Below are 22374 nucleotides of genomic sequence, written 5' to 3'. Positions count from 1 at the left end.
ATTAATTTTTTAATAAAAATTCCATGATTGAACTAAGAAAACTTTACCATTTTTAACCCTAACTAATTTTTTCTTATTACAAGTTGACAAATCTTCTACTGAAGTATTATAAATGTGTATCTATGTAACATATTACACAAAAATCATTTAAACACTTTTATTTCAACCCATCTTAATGAAACTGATCTAATCAAATAAGCCAAAGCCCATATCTTCATCAGATTCACTTTCTTCTTCCACCTTCTTTTCCTCTGGTTTTGCTTCCTCCTTGGCTTCGGCTACTGCACCTGCACTGGTTGCAGCAGCGGCCGCTGCAAATTTGCTCGGATCTTTCAAAAACTCCTTTGCCTGCAATTTATCATAAATCATTATTACTTGACGAATCTTACTCGATTATTCACCTTTACAATTAAAAGTTATTAACGTACCATTTCTGCTTCTTTGAACGTGATATCTGTCTCGACAGCAATGGCAATTAGATTGCGAAGACCGTTGACAATGGAATGTGGTACGGAAGCCAAAGTGGGATAACCTATTGCGAGAGAAACGGCGGCCACATTTCTGACACCGTCGATAAATTTTGCTCGAAGATCTTCACTTGTTATGTCTAATATTTCTGGACTGAACACGGTTCCAGAATCATATACTGAAAAATTTACATTGATTATTAAAAATTACACATTATAATAACAGTTAAAATGTAGCCTGTATGGTCTCTCTTCCCAATCAAAGTGATATGGGAAGCTAATGGAATATACACACTTTCTGTCCTCGCCAATCTAAAACAGAATGGGGACAGGTTTAATTTTCAACACCGTGGCATGGGAACACTGCATAAAGAGCAGCTCCGGCACCACAAAAGGGTAAACGAACGAGTTCAATTTAACCCCGGGTGTTGGTAAAATCAAGTAAGATTACTCAAATTTACCTTGTCTAATTTTCAAACCATAGGTGAAAGGTGATACATTCAACATGTTCAATAATGTTGCTTCAGATGCACCTACTTTATCTTCCTTTTTAATTAAGTGAATTTCATTCTATTTGAAAAAAAGAGTATATGTTCAGCATCTTAATTATTTTAAAGTACAGTACATTAATTAAAAATATTCTGTTATTCAATTAATACTTAACTCTTATAGTATACTGATATAATGTGGTCTGTGGGGCAAAATTTCAAACACCCCATATTGGAACTTACGACAAAATTCATCATAAGTTGCCACATGAAAAAAGTCTCGTATTCACTACTATATATCTAAGAGCTCAGAGTCTAGGTACTGGTGGTCAGAGTGTTTGGTTCTATTGATAGATAATCGAATTGATTGTTTTTTCCTATTATTTCTTCTAAACTTTTATGATTTGAAACTTCTAAGATGTTATCAAATGACCAAAAAAATTTACAGAATTCTTTACAGTGGAATCAAAACTGTTTACAGAATGTTGCCCGAAAAATCTTCAATATTTCTATTAATTTCTGGTAGATTTAGTTCTACACCTAGATTAGTTAAATACTTATATGTATAATATACAATAATTTAATTCCTATCCATTTTAAATTCTAAAGAAATAAAATGCTACCTTTCCTCAGACCACTGATTAAACACCATGTGCAGCAAGAAAATTCTAAAAGAAATGTATTCCTATTAGCTCTAATAAAACTGAAGCAGCCACTAGTGACGTCATAAGACACTCTTGTTACCAATTCCTTCTGTTTTATCGTAAGTGCTGTGAAGATAAAATATTTAGTTTCTCATAACTTATGACATAGTATCTCTCCAATATCATAATCTTACGAGACGTTCGTGAATCTCGACATTGGTCTGTAAATCAGCATGCACCATGCTGTATTGAATGTATATATATTTTGCTATAGGGTAGATAAAATGTAAATTTCAACCAAATCTGAAACTTGAAATTGGGGGCTGACCATTGATCAATTATGAGAAACTTTTGCATCATATTGGATGTAGCATATTAAAAATTTAACATTTTTCTGTCCACGGAATGATTTAGTTACGTGTAAATGAAAGGACCGACGCAACTTCATATAGAAGAAACTTATTCTTAATCAAATTAATTACCCATGCTTCCATGGTATCCTCATGCTACATGCTTTCCACCTGTGTAAAAATTTCCCCCACTTATCACAAGTCCCCAAAAAACTGCTGCCTCAAACATACGTAATTTTTTTATTGTCACATAATCACATGCCTAACTTGCCAGTTTTCAGCTCTTGCTTCATTTCTTGGTCGCCTCACATCATTTTTAGTGACATCAGGTTATGAGGTCTTACATGATTGCAAAGTCATGACATCATAATAATATGTCAATCTGAAAGTTATGACCTTGAACATTTGCTTTCACACGATAGCCCAGGGTACTACGACCTTCGACAATTTAAATGCTTTCACAGCTTTACTTCGTGCCCGAAACTACAGAAAAATCATTTTCTGGTCCTTTTGAGAAACACCAAGCCCTCCCGCCATTTATTTCTACAGAGTGCATGTCACATTATTGCATGCAAAGTTTGAAGGGCTTACTATGGGATGTCAAGGATTGTTCTGTAAACAGCATACAGCTTTAAAATTTGGCATATATAAAGAAGACACATTACAGGATTTTTCAGAATTGTCAATTACATGCAGCATGATTAATGTTTAACAATCTAGTTAGAATTTCACTAAGTTTTAGCCTATTCTCGTAGAAGCATCTGATAATTTTTAGAATCAAAATTTCACTACTTTTTTTTTAAACTCATCCCATGATGGAATTTTTCTCTGTTGTGTGTGCCGCCACATATAAAAGATAGTGATATTTATAAAACTAAAAATTTATTCCTTACCAGAATTTCAATAGTTCCTTTTGAGATCTTTGTAGGTATCTGCAATGCCTGAAAAAATGATGTTTTTTCTGGTCCAAGACCAGTATTTTGTGGCTGCAGGATTACATCACAAGGAGCAATAGCTCCAGCTCTTGCAGGTGCTTTCACCTAGAAGATACAAACCATATTTTAAATTGTTATACTTAAAATGTAGTTTACACTATTCAAATGAAACTATGAAAAATCATTTAATAATTAAATTCAAACCTCCAAAATTGACTAAACAATGCGAAGAAAATTTATAATTTAATATTTATGCATTTCCGAATACTAAAATTTCATAATTACTTGAATAGATTACCGTGTACTCTTGTATCATGTACTAACCTTATTCTCCATTATCTTATCTCTGATTTCCACCAAATCTTCTTTAGTGAACACAAATCCAACATTGCCTCTTATATGAGGCAACATTCTAATTAAAAAGGAAAAGATTTATTGTTAGTAAACTACATCTTTTAAAAAAATAATTTGACGTATAAATATGTAACTATTCAGACAGCCAATTGGCATTTTTCTGTCAACTTTAATTACCTATGTCAGTGGGTTCCACCATTTCTGGTTCTGACAAACAGTAAAAAAATCAAGAATACATTATCATCATTATTCCATAGAAAACAAATTTCAGTGAATATCCCTTATTTCTTTTAATTATTATTTGTTAATATAATGTTTATCTCACTACACATTATATATCCCATCAGCAATATTTACTTTATTTAAAACACTATTTTATACTGACAAATTTAATAGCATAATAGTCCATATATAGAAATGAGCAATTATAATGCCAAACACACAAAATTTTGTAATCTTTTTTTACTTTTTTGGCTCATGGAGTGTCAAGAAATGTAAAAAAACTGGAAGAGATCAAAATTGATTACCATACTTTCCTATGTTATATTCTATAACAGGAAAGTAAAAACATATGATGGTAATTGATATGTAATTGCAATTTTAATGCAAATAAACTAAAACAGAAGCTGTAAGTTTTAATTTCGAGCAATTCTAAAATATGAATCTTACGAAAGCAATGAAAATTTTGGGATAATCACAAGACACAAACACAAATTCGCTTTACTTACTTTTCTAAAGCAGGACTGTTATCCAGATGTCCACGGATTGCTTTCCTTATCATCGTATTTTTACCCATCAACAAAACGGCGTGTTTTCTGAGGGAGTGACGAATGTGTTGCATCTGTTTCGATCCGACATTATCGACTCCCACAATAAAGCATTTTGGGTAATCATCAAGAAGTTGCTATAAAGAAATAGGATTATATCAATTTACTCGATTTTCTTAATGAAATTATTTGCAATCAATCAATACCTTTACTGCTATGATACGGTAACAAATTTTTGACAAGTTCTAAACATAGCCTAATCATCTACAGCAGGGCTTCTTAAACTATGGGTCGTTTAGTGAAATCTTGGGGTCACGAGATTTTAATGCAAAATATTGAAAATAATTTGTGAGAGTTTTGGCATGCTTTGTGTCGTAGGTCTCGTGAGTTGCACTTTGTGTCACTTCTGGTGCAGCAATACAGCAATTCAGCAACACTGAAGTGTGAACTAGTGTAGTGTTGTTGCTTTTCAGTGTATTTCAGTTGTCTTTGTTCCATTGTAACACAAGAGTGAACTGTGGTAATACACCATTAATTGTTTTCACAAATTTGTATATCTTCATTATATATATATTAATAATTAAAAACTAGACATTATAATAACAGTTAAAATGTAGCCTGTATGGTCTCTCTTCCCAATCACAGTGATATGGGAAGCTAATGGAATATACACACTTTCTGTCCTCGCCAATCTGTAAAACAGAATGGGGACAGGTTTAATTTTCAACACCGTGGCATGGGAACACACTGCATAAAGAGCAGCTCCGGCACCACAAAAGGGTAAACGAACGAGTTCAATTTAACCCCGGGTGTTGGTAAAATTAATTAAGAATACTCAAATTTACCTTGTCTAATTTTCAAACCATAGGTGAAAGGTGATACATTCAACATGTTCAATAATGTATTGAACTACTCCAATATATTATATATATTTGGGGAGGGGGGCAAAAAAATCAATCATTAAATGGGGTCGTGAATAAAAAAGTTTAAGAAGCCCTGATCTACAGCATCATTTAATTTTATAAATGTAGCAAGGAGTAGGTGCATACTTATTTAAAAATACTAGAATCAACTCATTTAATGAAACAATTATGAATTCTAGTGCTTTTAAATTCATATTAATTCATTAATGTGAATATTTGATCACAAACTGACAATTTTTAATCTACCTCAAATTTACCCAACTATATTTTGCCCATTCACGTAGCAGTCAACAAGGAAACTAAATTAATGACTGCTAGATGTAGAAAACACACCATAAAAAGCAGTTTTTGGGAAAAAATATTGCTTCACAACCTGTTCTATCCTTTGGATCTAGCTCTATTCAATTATTTCCTTTTTCAAGCAAGCTGGTATAGGAAATAAAATATCTGCACAATATATTCTTAGTTATATAGTAATAAGTAATATATAATAAGAATGCAATTCTTTTGTTTTGCTTAAGTCAATATAGTTCTAGATTAACACTTAAATCATAAAAAGAATGTATATTTTCAATACTTACAATAAGTTTCATAAAATATGCACTTTTCCATGCTGCACGGTCCTCCCTGCCCATCTTGTGATCCAAGGATTACTATGACAGTATTTTAAGGACTAGAAAAATAATTAATTAATTACCAACCAATCATTTATTAAAATCCTTTGCTTTTATATTAACAAAAGAAAATAAATTTGATTCTAAAACTGAACACAAAGATGCTGACCACCAAAAGCAATTATTATTATTGATGTTCATTGGGTTGAATTATAATTGCTATTATCAGAGATCACTTGACTAACCATTCAGATGGAAATTCTCTTCTACATCCACAACACAATACTTCACCTACCATAATGCATCCAATGACAATGGACAGTAAAAAAATAAAACAGTGCCAGACTGAATTCATTCTTTAATGTCTCACAAAAAAATTCTCTCGGGAAACCCACTAGATCAGAAGTTTACCAAAGTTTCTACTATAAAAAATTTTTAATAATTAGTTTGCTGTAATGGAGATATCACACGACAGAGCAGTGTTGTCGTACTTCGTAACACAAATTTACCTCTTTTCGGACAAGTCCACAGACCAGTGCTGATCTGTTTACAGTTATTACTGGCTGTGACAATATTTCATTTAAAATTTCAATTTTATGTTACATTAATTTTTATTTAGGCTATATACAGAACTATTTAAACATCTTTAAAAAAGCTGTTATTCTATTATTTCCGTTTGTTTTTATTGTTTAAACATTTAGTGCCAGATTGGACCAGTGATTTGAAACTTTCTTGAACAGTCCACAAACCCGTACAACCATATTTTGTTGTATTTTCCTACCACTTCAGTCTAAAAGTTAAAATTTATTCAAACTCCATTTTATAATTATTTCATTTCACACATTGGTCTGCAACAGATTGGAATGAGAAAACCTGGTCAGTGAACACTAATGTGAGAAGCACTGCTCTAACATATGTTAGATCTATTGTTTTAAATAAAATATTTTGTCTCCAAACAGAAAAGTCTGTAGTTTATATGGAATTGGTTACACATCTTATGTAAATATAATGACAAACACAACTTTAAATTTTAAAATAGAACAATTAGTCTTATATATATATCTGTGAAATATAGTATATATGAGGTACAATCAAAAAGTCCCAGGAGTGGTGAAATAGTGTTACAATCAGTCACCTGCTAAACTTGTGCAAACTAGGATGCATAATACAGGTACTCCTCACTTTACGACTTATCTGCTTAACGACCACTTGAGTTTCGATGTGCAATTTGGGGAATCCCCTTTCTCAGCTTGAGTGTCGGTCAGTGGCGAATGGTGACATGCACACTATAATAGGCTAATAGCATATTATAATAGTCTTTTTATGAATAAATTTGAAGTTTGTTGCATAATTTTTATAATTTTACAACGATCCTATATTCCTGGTGTAAGCTCCTCGCTTAACGATGTAGTCGTCGGAACGGAACTTGGTCGTAAAGTGAGGAGTACCTGTAGACATCTTTATTTAGCTTTCCACCAAATTTCATGGCATTATCTTATGTACTTTTTGTTTCTTGCTATTCATATTACATCCAGGTTCTTGTCAATTTGCAATTTTCACTGCCTTGTAAAATCAATTCTTTTAAGGAACAGCATGTGTGAATTTTTTTTTCAACTTGACAAGACTGCAACAGAAATGAAAGTGATTATAGGAGACAAAACATGGATTTACAGCTATCACCCTGAAATCAAACAAAGCATACCAAGTGAGGTGCAATCTCAAGAAAATGCTCATGTTTTTTTGATAGGGAGAGAATTCTTCGAGAATTTGTTCCACAAGGCCAAAACATAAATTGAAAATTTTATATGGATGTTTTGAGGCACTTGCATGAAAATGTCAGATGAAAAAGAGTAGATCTTTGGAAAGCTCACAATTGGTTGTTGCATCATGACAGTGCCTCTGCTCACACAACTATTCAACAGGTTCTCACCAAAAATAAATTGAGAGTGGTTCCTCTTTACTCCCCAGACTTGGTACTGTGTGACTTCTATTTCCATAGCTGAAAAAATGTGCCAAAACGACAGCAATTTGAGAACACTGATGACAAACAGAATCACAGTGAGTGCTTAACGTCATCACAAAAAAGATTTCCAAGAATGATTTTAAAACTGGGAGAAGTGCTGAAATTTATGCATAACTGCAGAAAGAACTTATTTTGAAGGCAACAACTCTATAAATTAACACATATGCTAGACATTGTTTATTGAACCAGTCCCAGAACTTTTTGACTGCACCTTGTAAAATCATATAAATTTCTAAACTTTAAATTAATTCAATTATTTGTTATTTAGATTTGTTCTTTCACAGAGTTAATCTTGAAAAATTTAAATTATTGTCAAATCTTAACTCAGTAGGTTCTGTTGTAGAATGTTACACAATTACTGGAAAGGTAATTAATGCAATGTTTACCAAACTAGTTTGCAAACCCTTCAGTCCAAAGACATGAATCACATGTTAGGAAATATGATGTCACTTGTCTCCACGTAGAGCATAAAAGAATGAAGTCTTCTACAAGAATAATTTCTCAGGAAAAATTTTGAGGGATATCAAAGTGAAGTTATGTCAGACATTTTTCACACATCCATTGTCCAATGCACTACTCTATGCTAAAAACAAGCTTATTGTAGCTTGTTTTTAGCATAGAGCAATGATGGCTTTGTTTATAGCACTTTTTATATGGGTCCCCCAAAAATTCTATACATTTTGAAAATGTCTATAAAATATGTCTCTTCAAGAGAGAAAACATCCTGTGTACAAATAGTAAATAAGTATGGAAACTTCTATTGATTATAACTGCTATATATGAATACTAAAGTTGGTAATGTCATAGTTTATGTTTGTAAAATAAAAATACATGTTCTTAGTAATATTTAGGTGGTTTATCAATTATTGGGTCCTTTTAAAATTGTCCCCATCATATTTTTTTCAGTGATATGATCTTCGAAAATTAGTTCTTTCTGCGCTCATGTATAAAATTACTCACTATTTCTCTTGTGCAAGCTCACTGTACCAAGCAAGCATTAGTGCAAAATTATGCTGCTGCAACAAACAGAACCAATAGCCAGAAATTCAATATATGGTATTATTTGGTCATAATTACAAATTATTACGAAGACCATTCTAAAAGTAAAGAACATTTGTTTCTCTAGATATTTTTATTTAACAAGTTAACTGCCACCTGTAATATGATATTTTGCGTTTTATCAGGCTAACTGTAATATGATATTTTCCATTTTTTCAGGCCACAATGAGAAAATTTGATATTTAATATTTTATTATGATATAAATAGAAGGGTCATTATATAACAGTCAGTAGAGTGAAGATAAAAAAATATATCAGGGTACAACAGATGACTGGCCATCATATGGCCTGAAACCGGAGACTATAAGACCATGAAATATTTAATATTAATTACTTTATATGTAACAAAAGAGAATAATTAAACTAGTTTTCGATATTTTTTCCTTTTAACTATTCACTATTAGATATAAAATAGCTTTTTATTAAAAAAACTACGACAGCCGGCCGTCGGACCACTTCTGAGGCCATACGACGGCCGGCAGTCGGAAACAAACTTCATAGACATCCGCGAGAGGCCACCACTAGGATGTAAAACAACGTCTTACGAAGCCAGGATAATTTAACCTTGAGTGAACTACATTGGTTATAGCGACGACGGGCAGTCGGATGGCTCTGTACAGCCCTAATTAGTACGACCGCTGGCGTGTCGTATGGCAGTTAAAGTGTTAAGATAATGAAACAAAACTTATTTTACAACACACACGATAACTTAGCTATTTTTCTACATAGTCGCCATACAAATTTAAACATTTGTCTTAGTGTATCACCAGCTTTTCTATGCCTTCTGCACACTCACAGTTACCGCCAAGTTCTTGAACCAGTCATTAACAGCCTCTTTCAGTTCGCTGTCACTTCCATAGTGATTCCTGGCCAAAATATCCTTCAATTTTGGGAAAAGGTGGTCATCACTCGGAGCCAAGTCCAGGCTATAAGGAGGATGTTCGAAAACTTCCCACTTAAACTGCTGAAGCAAGTTCTTCGTCAACACAGCAGCATGCAGACATGCATTATCCCGAAGAAGCACAATCCCCGCCGTTTGTTTTGAATGGCATGGCATAGTCGTAAATTTCAATAGGGCAGACTTTTTTTTGCATTCAAAAAGCATATTACACTACAAACCTCACACTTGGCGGAATCTTTAATTTTGTCACACTATAAACAGTAAATGATCATTGTGGCTCGCTGTTAGCGTCAGACCAGCAAGAAAAAATGAGAAGGTCCGTGATGCGGTGGTGGGAGAACTGTGCGGCTCGTCAGATCAAAATGTTCTTTTCTTTTAGAATGACCCTCATACTACATTAGTAAAGTAAAAAATAAAATGGAAAACAAGTACTTTATCCATATTTTCCAATATATTATGTTTCAATTGATTTTATTTTAATTTAAATTAACTGGCTACCTAGTTACATATAAATACAGATCCAGTGCACCAATACTCCCACAATGCTTATTCTATCCTACCCTGATTTTTTAATTAGAATAGCTGTTGTAAATATGTTTGTCTTAATTCCAATCAAAGACTGACTGTTCTCATTAAAATATAACTAAAATTAACTACACTACTAACATAGAACTTGTACGGGGCCTGGGGATAACGTGCACTTTTTCAACGACAAATCAAACATCCGGGTATTGGCGCTAATATCCAGTGGCATAATTTAAAACTAATGCTCACTCAGGATACAGACGGCTTGCGCATGAAATATAGCAAGTGATTGTATACACAAGCACAAAGAAAGAACACCAATTTTTGAAGATCATATCATTCAAAAAGTTATAAATAGTAAAAATATAGATAAAAGAAACGATTTTAAAAGGACCAATAATTGATAGACCACCTAAATATTACTAAAAAGTTTTATTTTACAAATGTATACTATATTATCCTAAAGTCTATCCTAAAATTTTTCTGTAACTCATTCCTTTTTGAAGTAAGTTCGCATAGTTTTGCAGTTGTATTCTTCAATTTATATGTGATATTTTCATTTGCTTGAATTTGTCTAACGGTTTCAAAAATTTAATCTTTTAACTTGATTGCTTATTGTTCTCCCTTTAACGTTTTAATGTAATAACTTTTTAATTTAATCTACAAAAAATAAAACATAGCCAGTCTTTCAGATTCATTAAGAGCACTATACCAACGACAGTGAAACTTAATTTATAGGAAAGCCAAAACAGGAAGCTAGGACAAGGAAGAAATATTGTACAATCAATTCTCATTAAAGAAAAAGGGCAAAAGACACAAAATAGCATTAAAAAGTTCAATATTCTAAAATCCAAGAGCAAATATGTGAGAACACATAATAAAATCTAAAATGACAATGTTTGCATTTAAAAATTTTAACTTTGTACAGAAATGTCTCCGATTCTTGAACCTTGTATGAGGTATACTTGTATATTACTCTCAACAAAATTACTGTGTTGTAACAGATTTTAAGACAACAGAACAGACCAAACTTTGATCATTTATAAAAACTTGCAAGGCCATTTGTATATTTACATACCAAAACTAATACAGCAGCTCCCGTATAACACGGTAGATACCTTCCATGTTATATGAATCCGTGTTGTACGAGTCACTTAGATTTTACAAATACATCAGCTGTTCACGGCCCAAAGCGATTAACATGTTATATTTAAAATAACTTTCTTTAGTAATCAGGCTTAAGGCACTACATGACAACAATTTTTACGGCCGTTGAATAATAAATTTTTTTTTCCCCAAAAGAAAGCACAACTTTCCCGCCTAAACTGTCCATATATACAGCGTGCTGCTGGACGGCAATCATCCATTCAGTGTCCTCACTATGCTGGTAGCTCTCAAGTAGATCTGCTGCTCATCCACTATTGGTAGAGATTTGAGAAATCCTGTTGAGACAAAAGTCAGCCATGACAATTTGTCTCATTCTTTTATCCTGATACACGAACACAATCACAATTTTTCCACCATGTTATACGAATCCGTTTTATATGAACACGTGTTATGGGGGGTCTATTGTACCTTACATCAAAAAATTGAAAAAGAATGCTTATTTCAATGATAACAAGTCAATAGTGTTTTCAGTATTTCTAATATTGTTAATCTACAAAAAGTGTGACAAATAATTCTTTTATTTAATTGTGTGCTATATGAACAAAGATTTGTGTGATTCACAAATGTATCTTATTGTTGAACATGCTGAAACACATTTACTATCAAGAAAACAATCAATTTGATTTTAAGTAAAAATAATTATATAACTTATACACATTGATGACAATAAAATATCATTATCAAATTAATTAAGGAACGAATATAATAATAATGTGTCAACACACAATAAGAACGTAACAATGGAAAATTTGATTTAAAAAATATTCTATATTTTCAAAAATAAAATAACTCAATAATCATATAAAACATAAGACTTACATGCAGACATGTTACATTAATTAAATAACACAAGAAAAAATAAACGCATAAAGAGATGGAAATGGATATAATCAGGAATACAAACCTTAACGTGTATGCAGCAACGAGAAGTATTCACAAATGACGTCGAGACTTCACGTTGCCAGCTTCTACACGCAAAGACGTTTCTAAAAAATTATTCGCCCAAAATTCTTCAACCTCAATTACAATTTATATTAAAATGGATAAACGAAGATGCAATTTTAAAATAATCTTAAGATTATGAATTAATTCATATTTAAAATTAAGGAAGGCTGTTATACAGATTACTCCCTATGGAATTTCGGGACTTTCTACCATAGGCAACGTTGCCAGATTTGGCTACTTTGTGCAAAATTTGGCAATCCTTTTATCAGTTTGTCAGAGTCAGTAGATTAATCTACCGACTCTGGTTTGGCATAAAAAATATCATTTGGCACTTTGGCTACTTTTTGGACTACAGAAATGTGATTTGGCTGCGTTTTTGGCTACATATTATTTATAAATATATTATTTGAATAAAAATGCACTTTAAAATGGTGATTCGTCGTTTTTTATTAATCAGAGACCCAAATAAAACAAATATTTGTGTTTTTCAAATAAACTTTTGTTTGTCTCCTTTATAATAAATGAATTTATTTATTTCTAAGTAAAAAATTGAAATTGTCTGTAGAAGTAATTTTTTAAAATATCCTTTTTTGTGATAAAGTTTTAATACTTATTACTATAATGAAGATATTCTATATGACAAAATAATTTTAATTCAAAATAACAATTTAGAAAAACTTTGAAATGAGGAGTTATCAACAGAAAAAATATGGGTGTCTATTTTTAAAACCCTTGATGTGACTGAAATCAAACAAATTGTTGGCAAAGTTCTAAGCGTACCTGTAAGCAATGCATTTGTGGAAAGAATTTTTTCTATAATGGAATCTGCAATCTGCTTGGAGAAATGATAGAAGTAGAATGCGAGTGGAGCTCGTTAAAGCAGAGTTAGGCATTCGAATTAATTTCGACATGAGCTGCGAAGCTTTTCATTCTTATTTATTTCAACATGACCAAAAAAAATTATTGCAAGTAGCAAAATCAGAAAAAAAAATATAATTTTAAGAAATAAGAAGCATTACAATTATACTTACTATATAAAATAATGTTGGATTGTTAACTGTGTAATACTATATATAAATATATATACTGTACTCGTATATGATAATATAATTGTTGAATAAATAAAATATTGTGACTGTTTATTTTGGGGGGCAATCCTCCAGGCGAGTAGTTTGCAACCCTACTTTCGGACCGGAGACGAAAAATATGAATGTAGTCATATTTACGATTTCTTGCCTTTCACAATGAATTCTACGCCATTTTAGCGTTTTCCACTAGGTGGCGTACGACTGCTCGTGTTCTCGACGGACTCCTGCCGGAGGGGAGCCGCCGGCAAGCCGCCGAGTGTTTAACGTCACTAGTTATTAGAGAGGTCGCGGCCGTCGTATTCAGCCCAAAACTTGAACGGCATGGAACAATGGGAAACAAATGTCGTCATATTCTTTGCAGGTTGGAATAATTATATTTCGGGTTACCATCATCCGTACTGAATGTTAAAACATTATTATATACTAAACTATATACTAATATATAATGTTTGCAGTCTATATATTGCATGTTCTAGTGAATAGAAAAGAATGAATTAGCTAATCAATGTCTATTATAACTAGTCTTCAGAGTTTAGAGTACTCTAAAGATCAGTTTATACTGCAAAATAAGATATAGATTAGACACCGATTAAAGTTTTATTATTGAAGATTTTAAAGAAAAATTTCAGTATTTAATAAATTTATCAGTAATTAATACATAATCTTATCTAGAATATTGCATATATATTTCAAATTAAATATATTCCGTAAGTTACGTTTTCAAAATACGAGATCAAAAATTATATTTCACTTTTGAATCTTAGAAGATTTTCTCTTATTTAAAAATTACCAGAACTATTTTCTCTCTCTGCAGAAATGGCTATTTCTCTTCATCTCTACTTCAAATTTCTATTATAAAATCAACAATACAGCACTATATTTATAATACAGAAATAACCTATATTTTTATCTTTTTCGTACGAAATATTATCTTATTGTACAATTTATATTATTTCTTATTGATTTATTACATTACAGTAGAGCATCGATTATCCGACTCAATTGGGTACTGGGTTGGTCGAATAACTAAAAAGTCGGATAACCGAAAAGTATGAAAAAATACATTATTAGTATAGTGTATTAGGCCTGGTTTAAATACTAGCCTCCCTTTCATGGTCGAGCCAGTGCTGCCAGCTAAAATATGCAAAAATTTAACAAAAATAATATTAAAGTAGCCAAGATAATAACCAAATATTGTAGCGCCACATCACTAGCGGACATTTGAATTTGCCGACTAGAACGCGGTCGGTTAACCGATATTTTTATCGGTTTCGTACGAATTTATATTATGTCTTATATTGTTTTATTACATTATTTACTTACCTTTTCTCATTACTTATAAATTTGTTTTAAACAATTATCTTAAAATATGACGTAAACAACAAATGTCACATAAAGCATCTTAATTAGCTGTTTGCGTCATTTCATATAGATTTCCTTTTGGCTGTTAGAAAAATACCAAATGCACAGCTACATTTATTGTGCTTGGTAGTTTCAAATTACAAGAATATTTAGATCATTAATTAAGGAATGTTTGTAGCTGCCACTTATAATATGGATCAGAAAGTAGACATTTCGGCATCTAATTTAAAAAACTTTTGAAATGTACTTCCATTACTATCATTTTTGTCATGTAAAATGCTTTCTTATAAATAAACTGATAAACTTACATTCCAGCATACAAACTTTCTGGGAAAAAATAAATCATACTTTTAGAAGAAACTAGCCAATATCTTGAAAATCATCAAGTTCAAGAAAATATGACCTATTATAAAAAGGTGTTTATTTTGTTGCATGCCATCGATATAATGGCTCAAAAGCAAACCTATTTTGTTTTGTATCTCAAAAACTGCTCATTTTCAAAATCATCTGAGGTCACCAAAATTGTCCCCCTGCCTCCTCTATAAACTTGATCGTAAATCCTACCTATCTTTGTTTCCAGTAAAACTCTACTGAATGCCACCACTGAAACACCCGGTATAGCAGCGTGTATACAATTTATTGTCAGATTAACATTTTTAGTTAAACAAATCATAACAGATAAGGGAAATAATTTTTGCATGAATGTAGCAACTCAAAAAATTCTTTTATCACCATGGGCAGCTTCAATAGTACACAAAATGTCCAATCTGCAATTGATTTCTTGCAAGTTTTTCAAGCATAACTTTATGAAAACATTATTTTCTCTCTCCCATTTGAGGTTTCAATTCTGCAATGTCGGCAACCTTTTTTGAATACATCCTGTTCCTTTAAATATCCCCCAAAAAATACAGAGATGAGGCCAAAGAATAGAACAACTTCAACTGTACATCAGTCGGGTATCCTATCTGAAATTTGCTCACTTGTAATCCCAGGGTGGTGATGTTCCGTATTGCTGGAAAACACATTGGGCTACATTTCTTCCGATTCAAAAATACAAAATGAGTCCAGCATGTTAAGTAACTTTTTTATCGAGGAAAAATGGTCCAAAAACTTCATCACGTGATACTGTGCACCAAGACATTTGTCTTGGACTGTCTTATTTCTGCTAACAAAATGCACTTGTATTCAGATCCCAATTATGTCAGTTAACTTTTATCAACACGTGAAAGTATTGGCAGACAATTTTCTTGCCAAAGACATTGTCTGCCAATAAATGGGCCTCTAAATGTAGTGAAGAAAGTTGTGTAAATTTCAATTAAAACAACTGTCATAACATTTATTTGCACAATCAAGTGTTTAGTGTTGTTTTGTTGATTGGACGAAACAGTAAAAAATAGGGACAAACATACCCTTATCAGACCACATCTAACAATACTTACTTATCAGAAAACATTCAAATGCTTTCATTGTCCATGTACAGAAATAATATTTTGATTTTATGGTTTACTGCCTTGCACTATTTTCTTTATAAATATATTTTGTTTTGTTTATGGCAAAATGTTAATTTTATGTTTACGTTTATGCTAAAAAATTAGAAAGATTTTACATTAATCACCTCATTACACATATAAAACAAATTTATATTTCACTGATCAATACATATAAATGTATTAAAAATACATACTCATTCAAAACCCCCTCATTGTCTACGTGATTTTTACAAAATTTACATATGTACAGTACATTTATATAAAAGTCAGATTAAAATCATTATTTACATATAAAACCGTACATCTAGAATGAGCAATATTAACGCACTACAGTTCTACGATTCATTGTTCTTCTGAAGGTAAATCTTGTATCATCTCATTGTATCCAAATCATATATTGCCTGTAATCACCTCGTTACAGATAAAAAAAACATTTATATTTCACCAATAAATCCATATAAATGCATTAAATGAACTGAATGAGTATGTATTTTTGTCTACATGATTTTTACAAAATTTACATACGCACATTATATAAAAAACAGACTAAAATCATTGTTTACAGATAAAACCGAACATCTAGAACGAGCAATATTGAAACACTACAGTTCTACGATTCGTTATTCTTCTGAAGGTAAATCTCAGGGTATTGTTCCCGGGGAGCATTGCCGATCCGCAGTACGATTTCTGATCCAAACAATAACTGATTAATTGCCTCCAGCGTTTATCCTAACAATGCAAACGAACAATCGTTACAGTTTGGAAGCAAAGTCGATAAATGAACTAAAAAAAATTACTTACGTGACACAGGAGACACTGATCTCCGATCACAATTAGCAGGGCTTGCGCTCTGGTAATTGCAACGTTAAACCTTTTCGGATCGGTCAGGAAACCTAAGTCGCGTCTGGCATTCGGCCGATCTTTAGAAGTTCGAACCTGCGGTGTTAAAAATTAATTTGTGAGAAAAGGACCATCGACGTTAAAATTAAACAAACGACGAGAAACAATTACCGTAGAAATAATTATAACCAATTTCTCCCGGCCTTGAAATTCTTCTACAGAATCCACTTGGCACATTTCAATTCGATTCATGTTTACCATATGTTTGATTTTTCCAACCTAAAATAATGTGGAATAAAAATACTGTGTGAAGAAATTTGCATAAAATAACTAAAAAAGATGTTTGTATTTATAAATAAACTTTTATTTTGCTTTCAACACTATAGAAATTTGTTTTGTTCTCCTATTTTGCCCCAGTAGACACAATCTTTTTTTATAACAATTTCTTTTGATCCAAGTATGATTATTCCATAAAAAAGTCATACCGATCTCGTCGTCAAGCTAAAATTTCCAACATTTAAAAATCATCGTTATATGGGAAATTTAAATGAATTGAGTAATTTTTCTTATCATATAAACGTACGTTTATATCTCTTTAAATTATTCTCCAACCTACCTGTTTGCGATATGGAGTGATGATACCGATGTCGTCGGGCGAAATTCCCAAAGCATATAAACTTTTTAAATATTTAATCACTTGCTGGACCTCATACAGATTAAACCAAGAAGGACTGTCACGATCCCAAAGATTTTCACCCTATTCATACAAAAACTTTTAGAATTCTGAATATAAAATCATTTTTAAGGACAATTTTGACATACCCTGATTCCGCAGAATATCATTGGAAACGTCCCGTTTGGTAATTCTTCCCAGTTGCAAAATGTATTCCGTAAACTTTCGGGAGCAGAACAGACGAGTTCGGAGTCGTAGAAAATTCGTGACGATAACGAAATGATGCACGAATGGGATCTATAATTATCTACAAGTTTAGTTACCTATAAAAAAAAAATTATAAAAGTTATAAACGTGAGCCTTTGGTACTTTTCTAATTCAAGATGTGATTCTGAAAGTAATTATCGTACTAGTAATGGATTATAGTTTCCTTGTTCTCGATACTTTTCTGGATTTCTCTGATACAGAGGAAGAGCCATTATCCTTTCTAGAAATGAAATTGTAAGTCCATTTTCTTTAGAGTAAAAGGAGTGTACGACCGGTCCGAGCTGCTGAGGATCTCCAGCTAGGACAACCTTGAAAATTATAAAAGCATACATTTGTCATTAAGACCCAACAATATTTCTAATAAAAAAACTACGAGAAATCCTGCATTTCCTTTGCCATATCATAGAAAAGCCCGGTTACCTGTCCGTTGCCTGTTGCAACTAATTCCATCGCTAACATCGATTCTGGCTCGGTAGTCTGTCCGGCCTACAAATAAGAAAATAAACAATATGTTTTATACAAACAGAAAACACTTACTCTTACGTTCAGTGAAATAAACAGTGTCGTTAAATAAGAAATACAAAACGAATTACCTCGTCTAAAAATAAATGAGTGAAATGGTCTACTCTCAATCCCAGACTATAAAATTTTCCGGCAGTTACACAAGTACAAACGATAATACGATGACTAGAAATCAAAGACAGTTTGTCTACACTTTTATAGAATGGCTTAACCAAGTCTGGCATAACCTGAAAGTAATCGTCGTCGTTAGAGAGAGATGCTACGGCATCGTCGTTATTCAAATGAAATAATAACAAACCTTGTTGGATCTATGGAAGGCATTGAGTCTAACCAGGTCGTCTTCGGTGAATAAGTTACTTTCTGCCAGACGTTGAACCTAATATTTCAAGATATAGAAATGAAATTATATAAAGATTTCGGATATAAATTTTACTTTTTGAAATTAATATTTCACTTACGATTAAATCTGCAGCACTATTTGACGGAGTGCAGGCTAAAATTCTACTAGACTTTACACGACTGAATATTTGAATAATGCACTCTACCACGGTCATCGTTTTGCCCGTTCCCGGAGGTCCAAATATAACGTAAGGCATGGGTCGGCAAGTTCCGTCCAACACTCTTTTCACCGCAACTTTCTGTCGATCGTTCAGAGACTTGTTATGCCACTTAATTGTCACCGACTTTCTGTTAATTGGTGACCGGACTTCCGTCTTTACCACGGGACAGCAGAATGTGGCATTACGAGGAATGGAATTTATATTTATATATTTGTTGGGTTCTGGCTCTTCCTTCTTTTCCAATTCTCCTTTCTGTGTACAAGAAATTGAAGGCATTGATGCCTCCACTTCCACAAGATGAACTTGAGGTGTTTTACAGACTATTTTATTTGGAAAGAGAACTAATTTTTATTTTTTATTTTTTAACTCTTTCCGCCCTGTGGCACTAAGAGGGCCTCTTTTAGTAGGCTTATTATGGTTCGGCCAGGCCCACAATGGGGCGACCGGGTGGTGAGGGACGGGGCCCGACATATCCGAACGGACCACCCCCGAAAAATTCCTGGGGATTATTCGACCCGTTCGGATTCGATCCCGGGTCCCCCAGAGCGGTAGGCTGCCACCTTTACCGCTCGGCCATCCGGCCGTCTTGGAAAGAGAACTAAAAAAGAAAAATCAATAACAATTATATTAATATAGATCTCACAATTTCCTTCCGCAATGTAACGTATCACTCACCATTTTCGGGAAGGTTTAATGCGTCTTCAATAGCCTGATGATATCTTCTCATAATCATTCTGAAATAAAGAATAATACATTATACAACTAATATTAACACACTATTTGTTAATTCCTATTTTATTGTGAGTATCCCAACTTCAATGAAACAATGTAAAGTCGTAACATCAACTTTTTCAACTATCTGTCAACTTTCACAACTGGGAGTATATCTTCTTTTAAGTTCTCCACGTGGATAAAGACACTTTCGTGCGACCTTGTGGCCTGCTGTCTGATTTCATCATTTCAATATAACAACTAGCTACCAACTATTGGCAGTTGTTGCTAGTTCCTCAACCGGGCCATTCGTTTTCCTTGTGCTTCAAATTCCGGATTCACTTAAATATGTCGTTTTATTATATCGTTGTATACGTCATTTTAGGTGTTTCTATGGGTACGTCATCCTTCTCGCCTGCAACCATAATCTCTCCGCCCCCTCCCCCGCCACTGGAGGCCCAATTTCTGACCGCGATACACGATTTCATCGAAAGAAGGCTTGACCATACCAAATGTGTGATTTCAATAAGAACAAAAAGGAAATTCTTATTATTCATTAATAAATCCTTATGTCCGTTACAAAAGTGTTAGTTGATTGAATTTTTCCCTTGATAAATTTCACAAATTTTATAAATATTAATAAATTGGAAGAAATACCCTTTCGTTATTCGATCAAAATTACTAAAATAAAAATTTAACCATGATAAATGACACTATTGAATGCGCGTCTGCACTTTATAGTGTTTAGGAGACAATAAATTACAACTAGTTGAGGTACCGTAGCTGGCTTGACTCGACAAAGTTATATATTAAATAAAGCTATTGTTTTATCCGAAGTCAATTCTATATTCAATGTTCTTCTACGGAAATACAGACGCAAAAATGTTTATAAGAAAAAAATATACTTACCATTTCCACAACCATTTTGCAAAAAATTAATTTCGTAGTAGAAGTACGAGCAATGAACTTTAACAAGGAACACTGACGAGTTAAGGAATGAGAATACTCGTGTTTAGCTCAAATAACAAACTAGCCAATCAAATTTCACGTTACCAGCTCTAACATCCAATCAGCGACCAGAAATTAGCCTATTGTGTTTAAATTTCACGATCCGCTTCACAATCCATTATTAGCAGAAATTTTACGGATTTTGTTTTACTGGAATTTAGGTAAAACCAGCATTAGAATTACCGGTAAATTACTTGTGGCATACCAATCATATATTATCAGTTCGGGGACACAATAATAAGTATCTTTTGTCTAAATACATTTTCTGTTCACTTAATTTTCGTGTTAGTCAAAGAAAGGGATTAGGACCGTTTAGCCTCGGGAGATTCTCGACACATTTAAACAAAAAAAATTTTAATAAATTAATAAAAATTATTGTAAAACAGAGGAATGGATTTTTTTTCTAATAATTAATGTAATATATATTAATATAATATATATATAGTATTCTATATACTGTATATATAAATATTTGCCTGAGAAAAAGCAAGGCTACTGAGGTAACGTTTGCTCTTTGCCGTCCGATTTTTTTAAAAAAATTCCCACGTTAGATTTTGATGATTTTGGTGTCGATAAGCTTAGCGGAATTCTGGCGTGTCGATAAATTACTTTTTGGAAAATATAATTTACTCTGAGAAAAGATATATTCAAAAAACGAAAGTGTCGACTATCGCCTCTTTGACGCTTAACACAAAAAAAGTAATTTGACATTTTTCGGTGCTGTTTTCTGAAATATAAAGCTACACAGTTGCTTGATATTTTTTCAGAGGTTGGTTTATTTTGGTTCAACTACGGAAAAGTAATCCGAGTTCTAAGAAAAAGAACCAGATTTACGTCCCTCGTTCCCACTAGATGGCGCCACGTTACACGTTACAATATTAAACACTAAAATAGCGTGGTTTGTACCTCTAAAAAAACAAAGTAATGAACAAATAAACTGAAAACGAGATGCTCAAGTTTCCCAACAACAATTAAAATTTTGGTAGGACTAGTACAGGTGCAACAGGTGCACCCGCACAGGCCCACTTGAAAAGGGGGCCCAAAATATGCATGTATCGTTTTATTATTTTTCCGAACCTAATTAATTAAAGGGCCTAAATGAAATTCTTGCACAGGGCACGGGAATGGCTAGTTACGGCACTGGGTGGGACCATCTGTAATATTTTTTTTTTAAAGTTTTAAACTTTTAACACTATAAAATGGCAAAAGCCTTAATTCTGAGTTTAGAGATAAGTTTTATAAAAAAAACTGTAAATGCTAATAAGCAGTAAAACTGTCATTGTGTCCGATCTTACTCTTCCCTCCCCTCGGAACAGGTGTTGTTAACCGCGTCCCAATGTTGATGTCATTTATGTACACCCCATAAGGGTTCTTGGAAAATAATTGTATTGTAGATCAGCAATGAGGAAATTGCCGCGGGTAGTTTTCGTTGCCTAATTTATTATTATACGAAGTAAAAGTAATTTCCCCTATAAAACTGTCTAGCGAAATTATATAATCCAGAACATTATTTTCTGGTACAACTATCATATAAAATTAATTTCGATTCGTAAACAGCATACTTTGGGACAGCTGTTTGAGTGCTGTCTGCGGATCGACGTATAAAGTATCACTGTTCTAGTGTTAGCTGTACAATTGGCTCAAAGCAATCAAAGGGAAACTCCTTTTAAGCTTTAACTGGCTATCTACTG

General features: G+C 32.7%; 2 protein-coding genes across 2 annotated transcripts; both read right to left on the bottom strand.

Annotated features, from left to right (window-relative positions):
• Positions 1–143: 143 nt before the first annotated feature.
• RpLP0 (ribosomal protein LP0) lies at positions 144–12191 on the bottom strand. Its single transcript, XM_067262700.1, has 8 exons — positions 12122–12191; positions 5510–5601; positions 3967–4142; positions 3209–3296; positions 2843–2989; positions 929–1037; positions 429–646; positions 144–348 (listed from the first exon to the last, which is right to left on the bottom strand). The coding sequence occupies exons 2-8, from the start codon at positions 5561–5563 to the stop codon at positions 187–189; spliced, it is 954 nt and encodes a 317-aa protein (XP_067118801.1). The 5' UTR covers positions 5564–5601; positions 12122–12191; the 3' UTR covers positions 144–186.
• Positions 12192–16681: 4490 nt separating this feature from the next.
• Positions 16682–19757, bottom strand: LOC136968698 (RNA helicase Mov10l1-like). The gene is made up of 11 exons (XM_067262707.1): positions 19640–19757; positions 18863–19305; positions 18703–18780; positions 18476–18631; positions 18303–18368; positions 18026–18190; positions 17765–17938; positions 17559–17699; positions 17114–17221; positions 16904–17038; positions 16682–16831 (listed from the first exon to the last, which is right to left on the bottom strand). The coding sequence occupies exons 1-11, from the start codon at positions 19695–19697 to the stop codon at positions 16682–16684; spliced, it is 1674 nt and encodes a 557-aa protein (XP_067118808.1). The 5' UTR covers positions 19698–19757.
• Between the last annotated feature and the right edge of the window lie 2617 nt (positions 19758–22374).

Source organism: Centruroides vittatus, unplaced genomic scaffold (assembly GCF_030686945.1).
Source record: "Centruroides vittatus isolate TY-2023 unplaced genomic scaffold, ASM3068694v2 contig_1506, whole genome shotgun sequence".
Classification (NCBI taxonomy): Eukaryota; Metazoa; Arthropoda; class Arachnida; order Scorpiones; family Buthidae; genus Centruroides; species Centruroides vittatus.
This window is presented reverse-complemented; position numbering and strand designations above follow the sequence as displayed.